The sequence below is a fragment of the Hemicordylus capensis genome, chromosome 1, assembly GCF_027244095.1.
Source record: "Hemicordylus capensis ecotype Gifberg chromosome 1, rHemCap1.1.pri, whole genome shotgun sequence".
Classification (NCBI taxonomy): domain Eukaryota; kingdom Metazoa; phylum Chordata; class Lepidosauria; order Squamata; family Cordylidae; genus Hemicordylus; species Hemicordylus capensis.
Window position 1 is genome coordinate 366,699,111 of NC_069657.1, and position 19,915 is coordinate 366,719,025.

Consider the following 19,915-nt stretch of genomic DNA (forward strand, 5'->3'; position numbering starts at 1 on the left):
TTCCTGTGATTTCTAGCTTCTGTTTGTTCCAGGACACTGTCTGCAAGAAGGGTGATTGACTTGTCCTTGATATTCCGCCACACTCTCGATTAGCCCAGGGCTCCCTACCCCAAGAGACATACTAGAACTCAAGAGTGATTCATTTTCATTTCCATCTCTATCCATGTCTTTGCACAGACTTCTAAGCCCTCATTGCCCAGTATGCCATCTGAGGGTTTCATGACAGACATATGGCAAAATAGCATATCACTCCAAAAGTTGATAAGACTATTGGCAATGGACTGCCAATTTTTTGCTCTTCTAGAGTGCCTCCCTCATCCTTACAGCTAACTGAGGATTTGCAGAGTCCTGACAATCCTTTTCTTTTGGTTGCTCAACCTCAAAAGACAGAAGGGAGTGTGCCAGGCAAAGCCACTGGGTTGTGCCTTTGTGACAGTGGGGAAGACTCAACTGAGGTGGCTTTTGATAGTTGGTGCTAACACAGTGCACAGAAGTAACTGTTTGGTAAGTTTCTTTGAATTCTTTTATTTGATTTTGTTAACATTTTCATATTGATGTTTACCTTTGAGATTTGTTTCTTTGTTTTGCCAAAACATAGAGCTCACTTCTTCACACAGAGTTTTATCCATATTCACGACTTCATTCACTTTCATTATAGTTCTTACCATCCCCTGAGGTAACAGCCAGAACCACACAGCAAATTTTGCTCTTGCCCAGTAAAACCAAGAGGTGTGTGGTATACAATTGACTTGATGGGCTCTCATCTTTTTTTACTAATGCCTTGAAGTGGAACATTTCCATCTGTACTTCACTCTTAAGTTCCTTCATATGCCATTCACTTGGATTTCAGAATTTCCTGCCATTCAACAGGGTGATCTGTATTTTTAGGAATTGGTGGAAATATTGATTGAATTTTGTTCTTAAATTCATTCATCTACAAGAGAAGGGAGAGAAATAAATGTAGGCACAACACATCAAAGCAGACTTGCTTAATCAAATAAAGATTTTTTTTCCTTTGAAGTGAATAAAATAGAAAGTCTGCAACAAGTAAAAACCAGGACTTTACAGTGCTATAATTCCAGAGTGTTTTTATTAGGGAATATAAATTCAACTTTAATAACACATTGATAGATGATTCTACTTCACAGGTTAGATATTTCACATATTGATGAGAGCAGCTAGACTGTCACAGGTACAGTGCAAAAGCCTTATTCAGAGAGAAATACAATTCTAGCTGGTAGGGAACTGCTAGAGCATAGTCTTGTCAACACTAAATAGGTCTCATCAGTGCCTGAATAAAACATCACCTGGTGTATCCCATGTGCACCATATGAAAATTCCAAGGCAGAAAGGCAGGACATAAACATAAATGAATAAAATCAGGGAACCAGTTAGTCTATATTAGATGGGATAGAAGGTATATCTCCCTGCAATATTAGCAGATAGCGAGCATTCATTATATTTTGTCTTTTGACAAAGAACCCTGTTGGGTCTCAAACATGCAGGATTTGTTCTTGAACAAGAGAGTTTTCCATACCATTCATGGAAAGAGTCTTCCTTGCTACTGTGTTTAGGGATGGTTCTCTTTCTGCTAGTCTGTGACAAGACATTTCTCTCTTCCCTTAGCATAGCAGAACCCATTCTAACACAGTGTTCTTTGGTTTAAGCCTATAGTAACAATTTGTAACACACAACACTTGATTTTAACATCTCAGTACATTTGACTCCTGAAGGCAACTCTCTGAAGTGCATTTCACTTAGCAGAACTTTTATTTTCTTCACACTGCCTCAAGAAAAGAAAAGAAAACTACCCTAGGTGATTTTCTTTTAAAAAATAAAATAGAAACTGTTCCACTTCAGACTGTCATTCTTTTTACCCTATAAGATATCTAACCTTACCACCTCAAATAATCTCTAACAGTTAAGATCACAGTTATTTTCTCATCTTAACCTAATGATCCTGCATTAGCAGGCAAAAAAAAAAAACCCCAAACACCCCTGAATTTTAAAAAAGGGCCCTAAAAGCATTTTTCATTCTATGCTGCCTTTTAAATGTACATTACTGACAAAATGTCACATTAAAAAATGAGATTGTGCTATTGCAGAGCATTTGTGCATCTGTTCTTACTAAACTGAATGGTAGAGGGAGAAAAAGAGGCTTGACTGATGGGATTTTAAGGGTTGTTTCCCTTCCCGCAAAGAAGTATGTTCTTTATTGTGTGGCATTCTACAGGGTCAGCCCAATGCCTTTTAAATTTGTTAGTTTTCTGCTTAATGTTTATTCAGTTATTTCAGTTTCTATGCCATCCCATTCCTGGGGCAGGGAGTATGCAACACCAACAGTTTTTAAAACAACACAACAAAATACCTAATTAAAACTAACTTACCCCTTGCTTAGCCTAGGCTATTGAATATCAGGTCCCAAAAAGAAAGTTTTACGGCTCTTCTGGAAAGTATTCAGGCTTGGAATTTGACGGACTTCTAGGGAAATGGCATTCCGCAGTTGTGAGGACAGCCACTGAGAACATGCCATTATGTGGCCCTATTGCTTGAGCTTGGCACATGGATGGGACAGTCAAGGAGATGCCCTCGGCTGATATAAACATTTGTCATGAAACTTAGGGGAAGAGGCAGTATCTCTCTAAGGTTTGGAGCGCCCCAGACATTTGGGGCTTTTAGGTTAAAAAGAAAAATCACTTTGAATTGTGTTTGGAAAATAGGAAACCAGGATAGATCCTAGAAGACTGACATAAAGTGTCATCTGATATTTAGAGTTTGTGATACTAAGAACTGCTTACATTTAGCTTCCCTGTGCAAGGAGAGATTCTTTGAACCAAAGTGCTGAGTGGCAGTAAAAACAGACTATGAGCTTTTCTCTGTTCTGTATTGCATAAAGATGAGAGAGGGAGCTCTCTACTAAATTTGGAACCCTTGGATTTGATGAAAGCATTGCTGGGAGATGCTGTTGATTATGTATTTCCCTCCAAATGTCAGATGTGATCACTGTCACATCAGCAATCAGAGCATGCAGAAATACCAAGTTATCCTTATGAAACAGGCCATCCTAATACTGTAGTCCAGAAGAAAAGCAGACAGTCTGCTAGCTCAAGTTGTTCACTAAATAAAACAAAGCATAGATTTTGATCTTATATGGACATATCAGCTCACCTCCAAAGCAAGACATGGAAGGGAAAAAAGACCTTCTAATCTCAACCGAGATTACTGTACACATTCATGGATTACTCGGAATTAGAAATCTAAGAATATGGCATCAAAAGGCCAATCAGCCAACATCAAAATATTGCAGCATTTCACACTGTATCAATGCTGGAATGCTACAGTTATGTTCTGTGTGTTATGTCATTCCAAACATCCAAAGAAAGGGAAAAGCAGAGAAGATTAGCGATAATTTAGTATTTTACAGGAGGCTTCAGCTTCTGCAAACAATTACATTCAGCTGTACGTAAAGTACTACGATGTCAGCCGACAAGTGGGAAGCATGGGTCATAGCATTAATTCTATGCTACAACCAGAAACAAGTCTTAGCTGTCTGTTATATGATCCCTCTTCTCTTGCTAAATATAAGAGTCTCCACTTTAAAAGGTACCTCTTTCTTCAATTAGCCTGGGGCATTCCTGGCCACAGCAATCACCTGAACATCCAGGAGCAATGCTGGGTTCCCCACAAGTACTCCCATATTGTGAACCTGGTCCTTCAGGGGAGTGCCTTATCCTAACCAAGGACATTATCCTAACCAAGCACACTCCTATCTTGTGCAGAATGAATTTCAGCTTGTTTTCCCACATGTAGCCCATTGCTGATCTGAGACACTGATTCAAGATCTCCACAGCCTCACTGGACTAAGATGGAAATGAGAGACAGAGGTGCATGTCATCAGTATATTGACAATAGCTAACTCCAAATCTACAGATGAACTCTCCCAGTGGTTTCATGTAGTTATTAAATAGCATGGGGGACAAGATGGAAGCCTGTGGAATACCATGTTAAAGACCAAGGTGTCAAATAGGTACCCCCCAGTATCACTTGCTGAGACCTGCCCTTTAGGAAGGATGGTCCAATCGCAAACCATGCCTCTAAGCCCCATCCCAGTTAGACAGCCCAGAAACATACCATGGTCCACAGTACTGAAAGCTGCTGATAGGGCCAAAAGAACCTTCATGGGCAAACTCTTCCTGTCTAGCACCTAAGCTTATCCTTGGGTTTATCAAGGTCAGCAATGTGTGTTAGAGCAAGTGTTTCGTGTTCTACGGGAGTTTAATATGATCCAATTTGCCTTTAGAAATGTTATTTTTAAAAGATGCATTGTTTTTTCTTTTTGAATTTGTTGCTCTAATTGTTGGGAGGTGCTCTGATTTTACAAAGATGGCAGGAGATTTTATATATAATTTAACAGTTATATACCACCCCAAACCTGCATCTCAACCTGCATCTCTGGGCCATGTACATATATAATTTTTTTACATAAATAAATTTAAATTATTATTCTCTATTGTAATTATATGTGATGAAAGCACAAAATATCACATTATTTTAGCACTTGCAAAGGTCAACATGTGTGCAAAACAAAAAGATTAGGTTTTTTGTCATGAAGATTATAAATTAGAAGGTCAAAGAATCCCTCCCCATGGTATTTTCCTTGGTTCACATTCACCAGATGTATATGCAGTAATAACAACAGTTCTTTTATTTTTTTAAAGCACAAATATCCTTTATGACTCATCCTTGCTATGAAATAAAAGATAGCATCTGCTTTCTGAGGTGATAAAAACATTGATTTATTGAGGACACCATGAGCAAAAACGCTTTTATTACTCAGTTCGTCTTGCTTGTTAATTGCCATGGATCACTACAGATTCTGAAAGCTTTGTTCTTGGGCCTGTTCTTGCTTTTTCAAAAAATAAAAAATAAAAAAAAAATTAGCTGGGAGTGGCAAATAAGCAAAGTTAAGTTTCCATGGCTGGGAAGTGCTGCAATTGTAGCTTTAACTAAATATATAGATATATTGCTTATTACTTCTGTCTAAAAATAAATTACCACAATTCAACCATAACTGATGGAAAACTATTACATATTTATATCAAGTGGTTCTTCTGTTGACATAATGCAGCTATTATCATTGTATGGGAACTGGAATTAGAGCTAGCACAGAGGTTGTCATTATTAGATATGTTCCTTTAAAATAGCTTCTTCGTGATGATACTTGCAATTAGTCTACAATTATTCTGGAAAGAAAGAAAAAAACCCAACAACACATTTTGCTCCATCTGCTGTCTCAAGACACAAGGACTTTTGTGCAGCACAAGATAAAATGTTCTCTCTGTTGAGCATAATGACCTTGACCGGCTCTTATCCAATAAATATTTCTAGAGAACAAAGTGCTGTATCAGGGCAGATTTATTATATATTTAAAATATTTATTTTGATTGGTTGAGTGCCACAAGGAAAACAGAGTTTAGACCTTCTACACACATTGGATACACTCTTGCTCCTAGAAATATGGGATTTCTTCAGACTTGGATATTGTGGGCCTCTTGCATCCTGATCCTTACAAAAGAAAAGGCTATGCCAATACATCAGAGTAGAAGGAGGCTAGGGATACTTGTGTATTGCCTCTCTCCCACCTGCTTCCATCGACTGTACTGGCACAGCCACCTAGGTCCTTGTACCAGTGCAGGCGAAGTATTGTAGGATGGTTGTTCATGGATATCCAAGGACCCACTTTCTGCACTGGTATAAACATCCATCCCAAAACAGGGGGCTTAGGGCGTGGGGTTAAAAAGCAAGAACTAAAGGAGCTTTAGCCCAGGGCCATTTCATTCATGATGCAGTGATAAAAGCAACTTGGTTAGCATGTACATATGTGGGGAGGCCTCAGTCAAATCGTTCCAGCTCCTCGGTGCATGTATTCACATACAGATGGAAACATGTCTATTGTACTACTTGTTGTGTGGGATGCAAGATGCTTTGCTTGTACCTTAAAAACCAAACCAAACTTGTAATACTATGCAAAATGCTCAACATTGGCCTCATAATTAAAGGCTAAAGGTTGGCTCTCAGGAACAACTTGCTCCTAAGTGCTGCAGTTAACCCTCTTACCACAGGATACAGTACCTGGTGAAGAAAGGCTGCAGCTACAGCCAATGAGCACTGACACCTGCCACAGGATAGGTGTATACAAACTAGAGATGTCATGCAAGCTCATCAGGTTCACAGCTAACCTGAAGTGCTCACAGTGTAAACTGGAGAAACTGCAATGTGCATGGTGGACCACCATCTCCTGTGGAAATGAAGATGATGCTTCCCCAACTTTCCTTCTATTGTCCCTGGACTCAAATGCGTATTTAGCAGCAGGGGCTGCTGCTATTTAAAGAGACTCGATAGGGAACTGCTATGGAGTTACTATGGTACCAACACTGTTACCATTCAAGCAAGGAATACAGTGATGCACTGCAATAGGTGGCTGCAGCATAAATCCTTCCTGTTCCCCTGGTAGGTACTCCCACAGATCATTACTATCAGCGTTAAAAACAAATACAAGAAAGCAATGAGCAATGATATAGAAGATGTTAATGTGCTAGAGTTACCTGTTATTTCTGCTCTGAGACACCAAGGCAGATTAAAACTACCATAGCTCTGAATGTAATGGAAATCTGTAATGAACGCAAGGAGTACTCCATGTTCAGCAGGAGCACAGTGCAGAAACAGCAAAAAGTGTCAGAATTACACATTCATGCAAGAATTACAGATGTCCAACTATGGTAATACAGTGCTAAGGAGAGTATGCTGAATAAGTCCAATTGATCTCTATAGATGACTTATGCGGAAGTCAGTGGAACTTACACACAAATGCATGTAATAGTGCCCGGACCCTTTCGTTTTAAAATCAAAGCTATTTTGGAAAGAAGAAATTTAGAGCAGAGGAGGGTAAGGGGGTGAAATTAATGGACATTTTTAACCCTTTTCCCGTTTCTCTGGTCTGAACAGCTCTCCCCCAACCCCAATGTAATTTATCTTGTGGAGTTTCTCCGATTTGAACTCTGCAGGAGGCAACAAACTTGTGGGAGCTATTTGGAGCAGGAAAAGGTTCAAGCACCGCTTTCTTCCCCTGCCTCTTCACCATTCTAAATTGCCTCACCCAAAGCAAATTTGCTATTCAGAAAAATAAAAAAGAAAGAGGACACGGTTACACACATGTGCATGTGCAGCGTTCAGTTAGGTCCTGAATGTGTTTTAGGAACTGAATGTCAGAAGGGAAAGAATCTTCCCATTAGTACAATACTTGATTAAAGGGAAGACAGCAATGAAAAATAATGCATTAAAAGGCAACTATTATAAGCAAGAAAGGAAAATGAAAATGCAGTTGGAAACCTGCTATTTAAAAGTTGGCTCATTTCTTCTCCTGCCAGCAGATGTAGCTGTGGTGCAGTGAAGGACTTTCCAAGAAGTCTTCTCCATTGCATCTTTAGATGACACTCTCCCTAAATGCTTTCTCACATCATTACTTCATACACACAGAGACACACACACAGAGGCATTTTGCTTTTCAAAGCACTGCTGTATTGCTCAGTGTTATAATAATTACTCTGTACTGAAACTGTGCAAGACAAGCACTGCACCTGGTGCTATTTCACTAGAGCATGTGCCAAGAGGACTATAAGCATTCTCATTTCCCCTGCCCCTCACCACTTTGCCTTACAGTTCTGGCATGGTATGCTGCTGTGTACTGTATCAAAAACTCATGAACTTAGAAAGCTGCCATATACCTCCCTCTAGTTCAGTATTTCTACATAGACTGGCAGCGGCTTCTCTAAGGTTGCAGGGAGAAGTCTCTCTCAGCCCTATCTTGCAGATGTCATTGAGGGAGCTTGGAACCTTCTGCATGCAAGCATGCAGGTGCTCTTCTCCGATCAGCCTCACCCTCTAAGGGGCATATTTTGTAATGCTCACATCATGTAGTCTCCCATTCAAAAACAAACCAGGGCAGATCCTGCTCATTTTTTCCATGTGTTTTTAGATTGTGAAAAGCTCAGGGACTTTTGTATTGGGCGGTATAGAAATGTGTTAAATAAAATAAAATACTGCTTTAGTAATCTACTCCACCAATAGCTTGTAGTCCAACTTCTGGATGTTGATGTTGATCTACAATGCCAAAGAAACTGAGATAAAGGTGGGTGGCCCCATTTCTTTGGCCTCTAGGTTTCTGTGACATCACAGCAACACACTCAAGAACTAGGAAGTCTGCAAAGACCACAGCCCGAGTTTAGCTCAGATTTTGTTCTTTTTTTGGAGAGAAATTAGTAAAAACCTCTTTTTTAAAAAAATCTACATGTTCTGTGCTTTAATCTCACCATATTCATATACCATAACACTTAAGTGTTCTTAATACATCTACACTGTGGAAGAACGTAACAGAAACATGATTGTATACAAATCTGTAAAGGACAGGGACCCTACCGGTAACTGTGTGCACTGGTGAGTACATGTTAGCACAACAAGAAACTAGAATTTCTTGTAATTTTAAGAGTATTGTCATTTTAAGAGCAATGATACTTACACTGTGAACTCCCAATGCCTTCCACACTGCAAAACTGACCAGTCCCACTCCACACCAGGCATACAGTGAACCCCATCCTAAGGCTCGCAAGGCAAGCGATGGACCACTTTCTGGCAAAGCAGCTGTAGCAATCACACCCTAGGAAGGTTGGGGGTTTAAAATGGAGGGGGGGAAAAAACAATGTACACACACTTTCAACAAGTAAGAATGGAAAGGGGACATCACCTTGTGAGATGGTTTCCCTGACCCATATGATTGCATAAATTCACTCCTAGTCTTCCAAATGTCAAAGTCATTAAATGTTCACTGGAGAGCAATTTAAAACACTCTCTTGGTTTGCTCTCCCATTTTTTTCAATATCTATGAATATATGCATACAAATGAGGGCATGTACACATTTAAATTGGCATAACTGTCACAGCTTCCTTTTAAGGAGCTCTGATCATTGTGGTCTTGCTGGAACGTTAAGTCTTAATAACAGATGATTCTTAGGATTTGAATAATACTACAATACCCCAAAATCCTTAAGGTAGCAGCCACAGAACACTTAAATCAGTATAAAACTGTATTAGGTTTTGTGCAAAATATTCATACAAGTACTGGTAAACACAGATCCCAAAAACATTCTTGAAGTGTGGGGCCTCAAAGCAGTCAAAACATAATGAATGTTACTTCCTGTGTTTTATGTCTTTTTTTTGGACATTGTCTGAAAGTAGTCAAATCATCAGCTTTTTCTTACAAAATACATGCACACACATGATCCTTTCTCTATGAGAAAGGGAAACAGAGGGAACTGGGTAGGTAGCCAAACTGAGCCGGTCAGCATGGAGGTTGTGGGCAGAGCAGCAAGGCAAGAGTACTTCTCATGCCTTGCTGTTCTCCATCCACCCACCCTAGTGGTGGCTGAGCTAACTAGTTTCTTTCTCCTCCTCTTCTCACTCAGAGAGAGAGAGAGAGAGAGAGAGAGAGAGAGCAAGCATGCATGCTAGCCACTTAGGAAAGCTGGTGCACTTCCCCCTCCTTCTGCCCTTAAATCTTCTGCCAGAGGTGATCACTTCAGGCTCCCTCATAAAAGGGTAAACTTTGGAGAAAGGGGAAATATAACACTGATCTTTTTAAAAGTGGAGCAGGAGAGCAGAATGTACTGTACATCTGTTTTTTGTTTTGTTCTCCCCCTCCTAGACCCTTAGCCATTAAGCACACATCTCTTTTAATTCTTCCGAGACATTTTTAAATCATCATCATGAGTTTGGGCTTACCTTGCTTCCGTCCAACCTGCAGACGCAGCACAGTTTTAGGAGTGTGCACAAACCATGTGCAGTAGTTCAGTCCGAATTCGGACTGAACCACTGCTCTGCGAACCGGTTTGTCAGACCGAGTGGTTAGTCTGGTCGAACTGACAAACCAGTTTGGAGCAGTTCGCAAGCAAACTGCTCAAACTGCCTGGTTTGCAGCAGACCAGTTCAACTGCAAACCAATCCTATACAGTTTACCCCAAAATAGTTGAGGCCTACAAAGCAGCTCTTTAATCACCTACAATTCTATGCACACTCACCTATGAGTAAGGCCTATGTAAGATGAATCCTGCTGTTCTTCAAGAAGTGACATGAGTCCAATTAAAGATTGCATTCAAAAGGGATCTCAGTTAACTGTACCGAAAAGACTGTCAGTCCATTAATTTTAATCAGATGGTAGAATTGGAAGATTACTGTTAAAGACTTTGGCCTTTCCTCCGAACTTCAACTCACAAACATATACCTAACTTGTCCTTTTAAATTAAATTGAACTTTGAGGAAATTTAGACAAGATGTCAGCCATTCTCTCCACACACAGTAGCAGAGTCTGACCTCAGCTTAGCTAGGCTCTTCCCTCCACAGCTAAATTCTGCTCTCCTGCCAACCACAGCAAGCAAAACGCTGCAATCAACTGCTGGTTCCTAGAGAGAATGGACTGCACATCTCCTTTATGAATCAGTCAACCATTCTTGACTGCAACCAATATCTTTTTTGCTTAACCCTGGGGGGGGGGGCAGGGGGGAGAGCTCAGCCTGCACTAGTCAATCTTTGGTAGGACTCTAGCCCCCACCCCCATGCTTCCAGGGCCCCTGTTGGCAAAAAATAATTCAAAAGGTTATGAGTCACCATCCACAGGTAGATAAGATCCATTTGTGTTCCTTTTCAGCAGATAGCCTATCAGATTCACTACATGCTTTTTAAACTTTCCTCAGGTTAAAAGGTAGTGCAGAGTTTCTGCTAAGGGGATTGGTCAATGGAATAGATAAACTACTTCACTGAACTGCTGTTTCAGCCGTCTTATGTTCACATTATATTTTAATTTGGACAAATCTTCTCGTTTGTGAAGTAGCTCATGAATCTTCATATCAATAATTGTCAAAACATCCATAGCATCCCTAGTTAATATTGATAGGTCATTTGCTGTGTAGAAGAATTCAAGCAGAACATATAAAGTGAAGATTCTTTCTACTTAGTATTATGAAGAGAATATTTCATGGACTTTTCAAATGACCTCCATCTTGGAAATTTTTATTAAATTTTTAAGTAGAAGATTAATAATGAGAGGATATTGATCCAATTGTGTTAGTTCAAGAGGATTTGCACATGAGATAACGCCTCAAGGCTTTAACATACTGGCATAAACTGTTTACAGAAAAGTTTTGTCATATGATGTAGGCTAAAGACCCTCAAGACAAGTGATGAGCAAATTGCTAGAAAAAACACTTTGGAGTTTCCCCAGTATTTTGGCATAGAAGAAAAGATCTCATTGATAAAAGAGGGGGGGGGGGAGCAAGCTGTGATAAATTACTATTTTAAGAAGAGGGATTTAAGTCGCATGTTTGTTACTTCCTGTCTACACAGTAGGGCGTATTTTCCTATTGAATGAACTTAGGGCACTTATATGCATTTGAACAACAAAAGTCTCAGCAGATTGGTATGCAAAATAAAAACCAGAAATGCCTCTGGATCACATACTGACTAATTAGTCATGACTGAGCACACTGAAATCAATGGAACAAGTTATGAATAACTGACATCCTATTCATTTCAATGGCTCTTAATAATGACAAATTAGTCAGTTTGTGACCCACTGGTAGGGTTGCCAACATTCATTGCCAGAATGAGGGACAGAGGTTTGCGGGGCGGGGGGGGCGCCTGGCTGGGGGGCAGGGAGGTGTAGGCAATGGTAATCAAGAGCCTGAGTATCAGTGACATATACATTATTGAATTATATTAATAATAATTATTACATGAATTATATTTTCAGCTGAAGGCTGAAAAATAGGTCCTTTATTCTGGCTAAATATGAGAGAACCCCCATTTTGGAAGGTGCCTCTTTCCCCAATTAGCACGGGTTATTCAGATTAAGTTACTCTAAATGACAACTTATTTCTGAGGATGGGGCTATGGCAGAGCATTTGCTTTGTATGCAGAAAGTCTCAGGTTCCCTCGCTGGCATCTCCATGCAGGACTAGGAAAGACTACTAGGAAAGACTCCTGCCTGAAACCTAAGAGAGCCGCTGCCAGTCTGGGTAGATATTTACGGGACGAGATGGACCAAGGGTCTAACATGGTATAAGGCTTAGGCAGCTTCCTATGTCTATATTCCTTTGACTTCTGAGAGTAATTTAGTAGGATGTCAGCCTGTGTGTGTTAAAGACTGTGCTTGATTTCTTTGTTTAGCACCCTCAATGAATATGGCACTTCATGGCTAAATAAAAGCCAAAATGAGCGGTCTCTGGAGGTGGCACTGCTGGCTGGCTACTGGCCAGTCAGAAACTGCTCCTATTGGAGTTCCTCCTCCTCCAGTCCCCGACTCCGAGAGGGACTCTCATGGCGCGGTGCTGCTACTGGCTGGGCACGCGCATCTGCGCAAAGAGGAGTCACTCGGACTGGAGCTGGCTGGGCTGGGATGGCAGCGGTGCTGCTGCTGGCCACCGTGTGCACCATGCCGCTGTCCTGGCTGGCAGGCTTGCTGGGGGGAGAAGGAGAGAGCAGCAGGAGGTGGCGGCAGCACTGTCTTGGCTGGGGGAAGGAGGAGGGAGCGCCACCACAGCAGCAGCAGGTAGCGGCGGCGCTGCTGCTGGCTGTGCGTGCTGCTGCTGCCCCCGCCTGCAACCAAAATGCAGGGGAAATGTTGTCCCAGTCGGGACAAACATTTCCTCCTGAAAATGCAGGGTGTCCCGCATAGATTGGGACAGTTGGCAGCCCTTGATAATGTTTAATATTTTCACAGCCCTCACCCCGGATTGTCATGGGCAGGGTGAGGGAGGAGAAAAGCATATAAGTTGAGGGACAACCCAGAACGTTACTAAATCTATGCTCCCAATTTCCATACCTTGTAAAATTACTGAAGGCTACTAAAGTACTTCAGGGTTTACAGTCATGTTCAACTACCTGCAAAGGCACAGTAGTCCTGTAGTTATGGCTCTTAAGTACTTTCTCAATAGCTAGGTATGTTGAGTTAATTGGTTTAGTATTGGATGACCATCTCCAGTCCACTGAACTGTAAATGGAGAGCTGATTCACTGAAGAGGGAAAGGCAAAGCAAGTGGGATGAAGAAGGGAAGGCAAAGCTGCCCACATCATTCTTTGGTATGCCATGGCAATTTCATCTGCCAAAACCAATGTGAACGAATGGACTGATGGCTGCAGCCGCTCAACCAAGTGGAACGGACAAGCTACTTTCCAATTCACCTAACTTGCTTATCCAGCCAGGCTGCAGTAAACACTTTCTAAACACTGTAAGTAGTGCATACACTACTCCTGCACATATGATCGATATCCAAAATAAAGTCAAAACAAGTTTAGAGCACTTTCATGGAGGGCAGGTCTATCAATGTCTTCCAGTCTTGATGGCTATGGGCTGCCCCCAGGCTCAGAGGCACGATGCCTCTGAATACCTGAATACCAGTTGCAGGGGACCAACAGCAGGAGAGAGGTCACGCCTTTATCTCTTGCCTGTGGGCTTCCCAGAGGCATCCATGTGTGAAGCATGAGGCTGGACTAGGAAAGCCTTAAGCCTGATCCAGCAGGGCTCTTCTTATGTTCTTATGTCCACTTCTGTGCACTTGAACAACGACAACAAGTTTCAACACACTGGCATGGAAAAAAGCAGAAAAACCTGTGTTGCCTAGTAAGGTCTAACATTTTCATGGATTATTAAGTCACAGGTTGCAGGTCATGGATAGGAGGCTAGTACTCTGCAGAAACTACTCCCACTCCTCCTCACCAGTCACATCTTTTGTTGGAGAACTGATGAGAAACCAGCACTGTAGGCTGCCAAGTCTGACAGTCTTATGCTGAACTCAGATAGCTGAAAGACAAAATAGGTTTAAAATCTCCCATATATGCTCTGGGGATGATACTTAAAAGATCATCCCCTGCTAACTTGGCAAAGAGGCACCTTTTAATGTGATGATTCTCTTTATTTAGTAGCGGGAGAGTAACTGACCCTATCCACTCCCAGCACAGTACCTCCAGTGACTGTTGCTGGTGTCTATCTAATGTTGCTTTTTAGATTGTGAGCCCTTTCGGGACAGGGAGCCATCTTATCTATTTTTTATTTCTCTGTGTAAACCGCCCTGAGCCATTTTTGGAAGGGCGGTATAGAAATTAAATGAATGAATGAAAAGATTACATCATAATAAATACTATATGTGACATCATCATGTAATTTAATATGCTTAATCTCAGGTACTTTCTTTTTTTCTTACGATAGGAAAGCAGCCTTTAACTCAATCTGCTTGATGGCCATAATTCCATTTTAAGAAATTTATAAGTTTTAAACTTTGCATTGCATTAAATTCAGATTCTATTTTAAACCAGCTTTATTTATATAGATAGATAGATATTTAGAGACATCATAACTCAATTTAAAAATCTGGGTGTTTTTTGTTTTTTTTTTAACTATCATCAATTCTATCTCCAGCCCCACTAGTATTTCAAAATATCATCATAATATCTCTTTTAAAAGACAACCCATGTCTCCATTTTTGAAGTGATGGTTGCTTATGAGAAACCAAGCAATAATACTGTTAGGAAGTGAAAAGATTTACCACAGATCCCAAGAAGTTAAAAACAAACAAACCTTATTGAACCAGGTGGGGTTTTTCTTCTTAGCCATGGCAAGTGTTGTACCAAAACCTGCTAGAATTCCTGCAGTAGCAATTGTGGTAAGAAAAATTCCACCTGCCAACACAGTGAAAACAAGAAAAATAAATAAATACGAATTCCCCTCCTCCCTCTAGGGGAAAAAAATCCAACTTTTAAAATGCTATTTGAAATTAAGCACTGTCAGCCGCTTCCAGGAGGAAAGAAACAGCTATCAAGCTGTCTGGTAAACCTCTATAATATGATATGCAGTATTTAAGAGAATGTCTTCTTCACCACGACTCCCACCGCCCACTGAGATCACCTGGAGACATTCATCTACAGTTGCCACTGGCTCATCTGGTGGCTACTCAGAGACGGGCCTACTCCGTTTCTGCCCCGAGGCTTTGGAATGTGCTCCCTGAATAAATAACAGCCTCCCCATCTCTGACAACTTTTTAAAAGGCAGTGAAGACACATTTTGTTCACCCAGTCTTTTAATTAGATTTATAGTTTTAATAGTTTTTAGCAGTTTTAACATTGTGTTAAATTTTAAATTGTTTAAATGTTTTAATTCCATTTTAATTTGTAGTAAACTACCCAGAGACATAAGTTTTGGTCAGTATATACATTTGTTAAAAAAATATTTTAAATCACAGGCAACTTAATATATGGATAGCTACTTAACAGTATTCCCTGTACAAGGGAATCCCAGATGTTGTTGACTACAGCTCCCAGAATCCCTAGCTACAATGGAGTTTGGCTGAGGATGCTGGGAGTTGTAGTCAACAACATCTGGGATTTTCTGTTAGAGGGAACACTGCTACCTAATACAACTTGCAGAGTGAACCAAGGTGTGCCAGAAGTACGCATTCTGAGCACACAGAGGTAGGGATATACATGGAACCAGCGGGGGCTGGTTTGAAGGCGGGATAACTTTAAGGGCGGGGGAGGGTGCACGTACCCCCGCTGCATTTCCCCCACTGGCGCTCGCTTAAAAACTGGTTCGGCAGGGCAGCAGCATACTTCCCTGTCACCCCATCTGCTCCTCGGAGCGGAAGTAGCCCATGCATCCGCGCACACACACGCCCAGCATGCACACAGGCTACTTCTGGTTCGAGGAGTGGACGGGGCGGCAGGGAGGTACACTGCCATCCTGCCGGACCAGTTTTTAAGCGAGCACCAGTGGAGGAAACACAGCAGGGGGAAGGGGGAAGTGTACCCTCCCCCATCCTTAAAGTTACCCCCCCCACATACACACACCTTCGAACCCTTTGAGCCACCCAGTGTTCGAACCTGTTTGGAGGCCCGTAAAAGGGCCTCTGAACAGGTTCATGCACATCCCTACACAGAGGTATCGCTTGGGAAGAACCCAGTCCTCTACATCTCTCTGTCGTCAAGGCAACATGGCTCTTTCAAGTGCTTCTCTAGAATCGTTACACATTGCTAGTTTCCTCTCCAAATGGAGACAGAATCCTGCTTTTCACAGCATTAGTTACACCAAGCTGTCATTTGGACACGTGCTGGTATTTAATGGGCCATGCCACATCCGGCAGTATGTTCACCAAACATACTGCCGGATGTATGTTATAAAATGAACTTATGTACTGATCTGTATGGACATATAATTATTCTCACATAGGGCCAGTTCAGAGGATACTTCATCTTCCGATCCACTCCACACACAATGAGCACATGTGCTCTCATGGCATATTCTTTCCCTCTCTCTTACTGCATGGGAGAAGTTCATCCGAATTGCTCCTCTACACACAAACTCTAAACATGCATACAAGTACTAGTCTAAACTTGTAGACCATGTAAAGGGGGAGTTTAGATGCACTGCTCCTCACGTGATTAGGCAAAGGCACTAGGGATGTGCACGGAACTGGTTCGGAGGCCCTTTATGGGCCTCCAAACCGGTTTGAATGACCGGCGGTTCCGCTAGTTTGAAGGTGGGTGAGGAGATACCTTTAAGGGTGGTGGTGGTGGGTGCCCTTATCCCTCCCGCCGCATTTCCCCCTCCGGTGCTCCATTTAACAAATCCCCATCAGGGCAGCAGCGTACCTCCCTGCTGCCCCAGTGTCCTCCTCGTCCGGAAGGAAGTACCCAGCACGCGTGCGCATGCTCGCTCACATGCACGCCGGGTAATTCTTTATTTCCAGCTGAGGAGGGCACCGGGGTGGCAGGAAGGTACACTGCCGCCCCAACGGGGACTTGTTAAATGGAGTGCCAGCGGGGAAACGTGGTGGGAGGAGTGAGGGGTAAGGGCACCCTCCTCTGCCCTTAAAGGTATGCCCCCCCCCACTTTCGAACCACCCTCTGCCGGTTCCATGCACATCCCTAAAAGGAAACCCAGTGAGCTAGAAAGGTGGAAGGGAAGACATGTGCACTCACAGCACACACAGTGTGGGAATTTTGATTTTGCATTAAGCTGCTCTTTGCCTTCTAACTAAGATTCAGATGGAACCCTTTCCTGTGCTTTTGAGAAGGGGAACCAAGCAAAAGAACATACAGTTCCAGGATTTTTAGAGCCATACTTAACTTTCTGTTCATTTTTATCTTTGTTAATGAGGAAGATTAACAAGTTTAAGGAAGTCTATGATACAGTATATAGTTACAGAAGAAATATTCTGCGATATTGTAATATTTCTTCTAAGCACTGCTGCACCCCATGTACCATTCCAGGGTAGTATGGGGCTTAGCTTCCCTAAAAGGAGCCTCCCCTCTACCAGAAGAGCATAGTATTCACAGAGATCGCTATGCTGCGAATGGCTACCTCTGCACAGTACCTGCATGAAGGTGCAAAAGCTTTGGCGCCACTGAAGTACAGGCCTAGCAATTACTATGTATATCTCTATCAGTATTATAAATGGTTAAATTTTGACTTTGTGATAGCACAATCTTTTATCCTGTCTAATTTCTTAGAAGAAAGAGTGAGTGTGTGTTTATATATATATATATATATATATATATATATATATATATATATATATATAAATTAACTTTAAGAGAGGTATGACCTTACTGACAGAAAACAAGACATGCCAAAATTTCATTCACTTACAGGTCATTTATGTGCAGCGGGACATGTTAATTTCTATTGCATCCAGCCCTGTTCTCAACGCTGCATGCACTGAACACATGGAAGGAGAAACCAGATTGCACCATCCAGTCTTGCTCCCCTCCTACACATTCAGCAGTGTAGTCTTATTCACAGATTGTCCTTAATGAACATGCAATCTGTGTAAAGTGAACACATGTACAGAGCTGTATGCATGTACAGTTAACAACACATTATGAGCAATGCACGTACGTTTCCTATTTGTGTCCTGCAGTTGAGGGGAGCTGTACCTGGGTTCACTTTTAAGATGAATCCATATAGTCATTCACACAAACACATGTACAGACATTTGTACACATGGGCAATTTAACACTTGAATGGGCTTTACAGAAGTGCAGCTGTACGCTTGCAGGTTCTATACATGCAATCAGGATTGCCATTTATGCAGGCCAGGGCTAGCAGACAAACACACACCGCTTTCCACACATTTAGTGAATAAAGTTTTGAAAGCGAGAACAGAGCAGGCACAGCGACATTGACACTGTCACACTTTCAGCACACTCCCCTGCAATAACTCCAAGATGTGATCCTGTGTAACCGGGGCATAACTATAATAGGGCAAGGGGAGAGTTGTCTGGGGGCCCACTGCCTTGGGGGGCCCCCAGAGGCAAGTCACATGACTGACTCCCCCAGCCGCGCACACGCCGGGCTTCCTTCAGTTGTATCCATCCTCCGAAACTGATGTGAGTGTTAAGACCTGGAGCTACCAGAACAGCATGTCTTTCTCTGGTACCATTAAATGACTTGCATCGCCCACAATTTACAAAACCTTTAAAAAAATAATTTAGGATGATGTTCTATTGTGGCACATAGGGGTGTGTGTGTATATACATATATACATATACATATATATAAGCTGAGCTTCTGGGGGGGTGGAATTCTAAAATCTTGTCTCTGGACCCACTCCAACCTTGCTACACCCCTGTGTGTAACCCAGGAGCATGAACTGTTGTCACCACACCAGAACCTGCAGGCTTGAAAGTAGAGGCATCACTATAACTGTTGAGATTCCTGAAGCAGGCAAGCTTCTTCTCAGGTTTTAATTGGAAAGGAAATTCAGCCCTAAATTCTATGCTAAGGGGCTTAGGACTAGGAACATGAGAAACATACACAGAGAACCACTGAGCATGCACAAAGCGCCTTTACCTCATCTCTGAGCAAGCACAACTGAGCGCGCGCACACGCATACACCTGCGGTTCTGATCAGTATTTTTGCATCAGGAAAGGGACACTGACTGCATCCACCCGGAAGGTTTTCATTTTTAGTAATTGCCCAGCCCACTACTCCCTCCGGAAAAGAGAGGACAGGACTCTGAACCTTTGACTAAGAAGAGCTGGTGCGGCGCTTCTCTCGCCTGAGCTGTGGCAGGCTTCGGACTCCCGCAAGGCTGAGGCGTCGCTGCCATGGGGCTCCCCTGGCTGGCTTCACAGCTACCCGCCTCAGGCAGAGCCAGCCCCATGCTTCGAGTCCAGCTTACAGAGGAAGGCGGTGGAGAGACTCCTGTTCACCGCCACCCGGATGGAGATGCAGCTGGAGGCGGACTCACTCTCCTTGTGCTGCCGGGATCAGACGCCACTTCAGCAACGGAAACCAAAACAAGCCCAGCCCACCGACTGGGTAAACGTAAGCTTTCGATGGGTTGCTTTCTCTGAGCCTAGGCTTACCACGCTCAGGTCCGGGATCTATTTCCACTTAATAACTAGGGCTGAACACTAACCTAGAAAAAACCTCGTTGAACTTAGTGGGACTTACTTACGTGCAAGGCTCGGACAAAGCGATTGTTTCTGTGCTCGCGAAGCGTGAATTGTAATTTAGCACACCTAGAGATTAGGGCTTCCAAAGTAGCGCGGGCTCCTGTTCGGAATACTTCCTCGCTATTCCTTCTGCAAGCTTAACGTTTGATGGCGATTCCTTTTTGCCTTGGAAGGTTTTTTAAATTTGAATATACATTTAGAGTCAGAGCAAATGTGTCGGGCGGCTTGTATCACTTTGTTCGGAACAGACATCTTACATTCAAATGCTTCATAGCAAAGAGGAAACTTGCCAGAAACAAAATATGCCCCACAGCAAAAGCATCAAGTATCTTGGAAAGAGGGTTGTGCTCAGACAGA

At 42.3% G+C, this 19,915-nt stretch overlaps 1 protein-coding gene across 1 annotated transcript; it reads right to left on the reverse strand.

The window, feature by feature from the left end:
* Positions 1-500: 500 nt before the first annotated feature.
* Positions 501-19,372, reverse strand: TMEM242 (transmembrane protein 242). Its single transcript, XM_053293958.1, has 4 exons — positions 19,122-19,372; positions 14,681-14,781; positions 8,576-8,713; positions 501-934 (listed from the first exon to the last, which is right to left on the reverse strand). The coding sequence occupies exons 1-4, from the start codon at positions 19,261-19,263 to the stop codon at positions 836-838; spliced, it is 480 nt and encodes a 159-aa protein (XP_053149933.1). The 5' UTR covers positions 19,264-19,372; the 3' UTR covers positions 501-835.
* Positions 19,373-19,915: the final 543 nt, after the last annotated feature.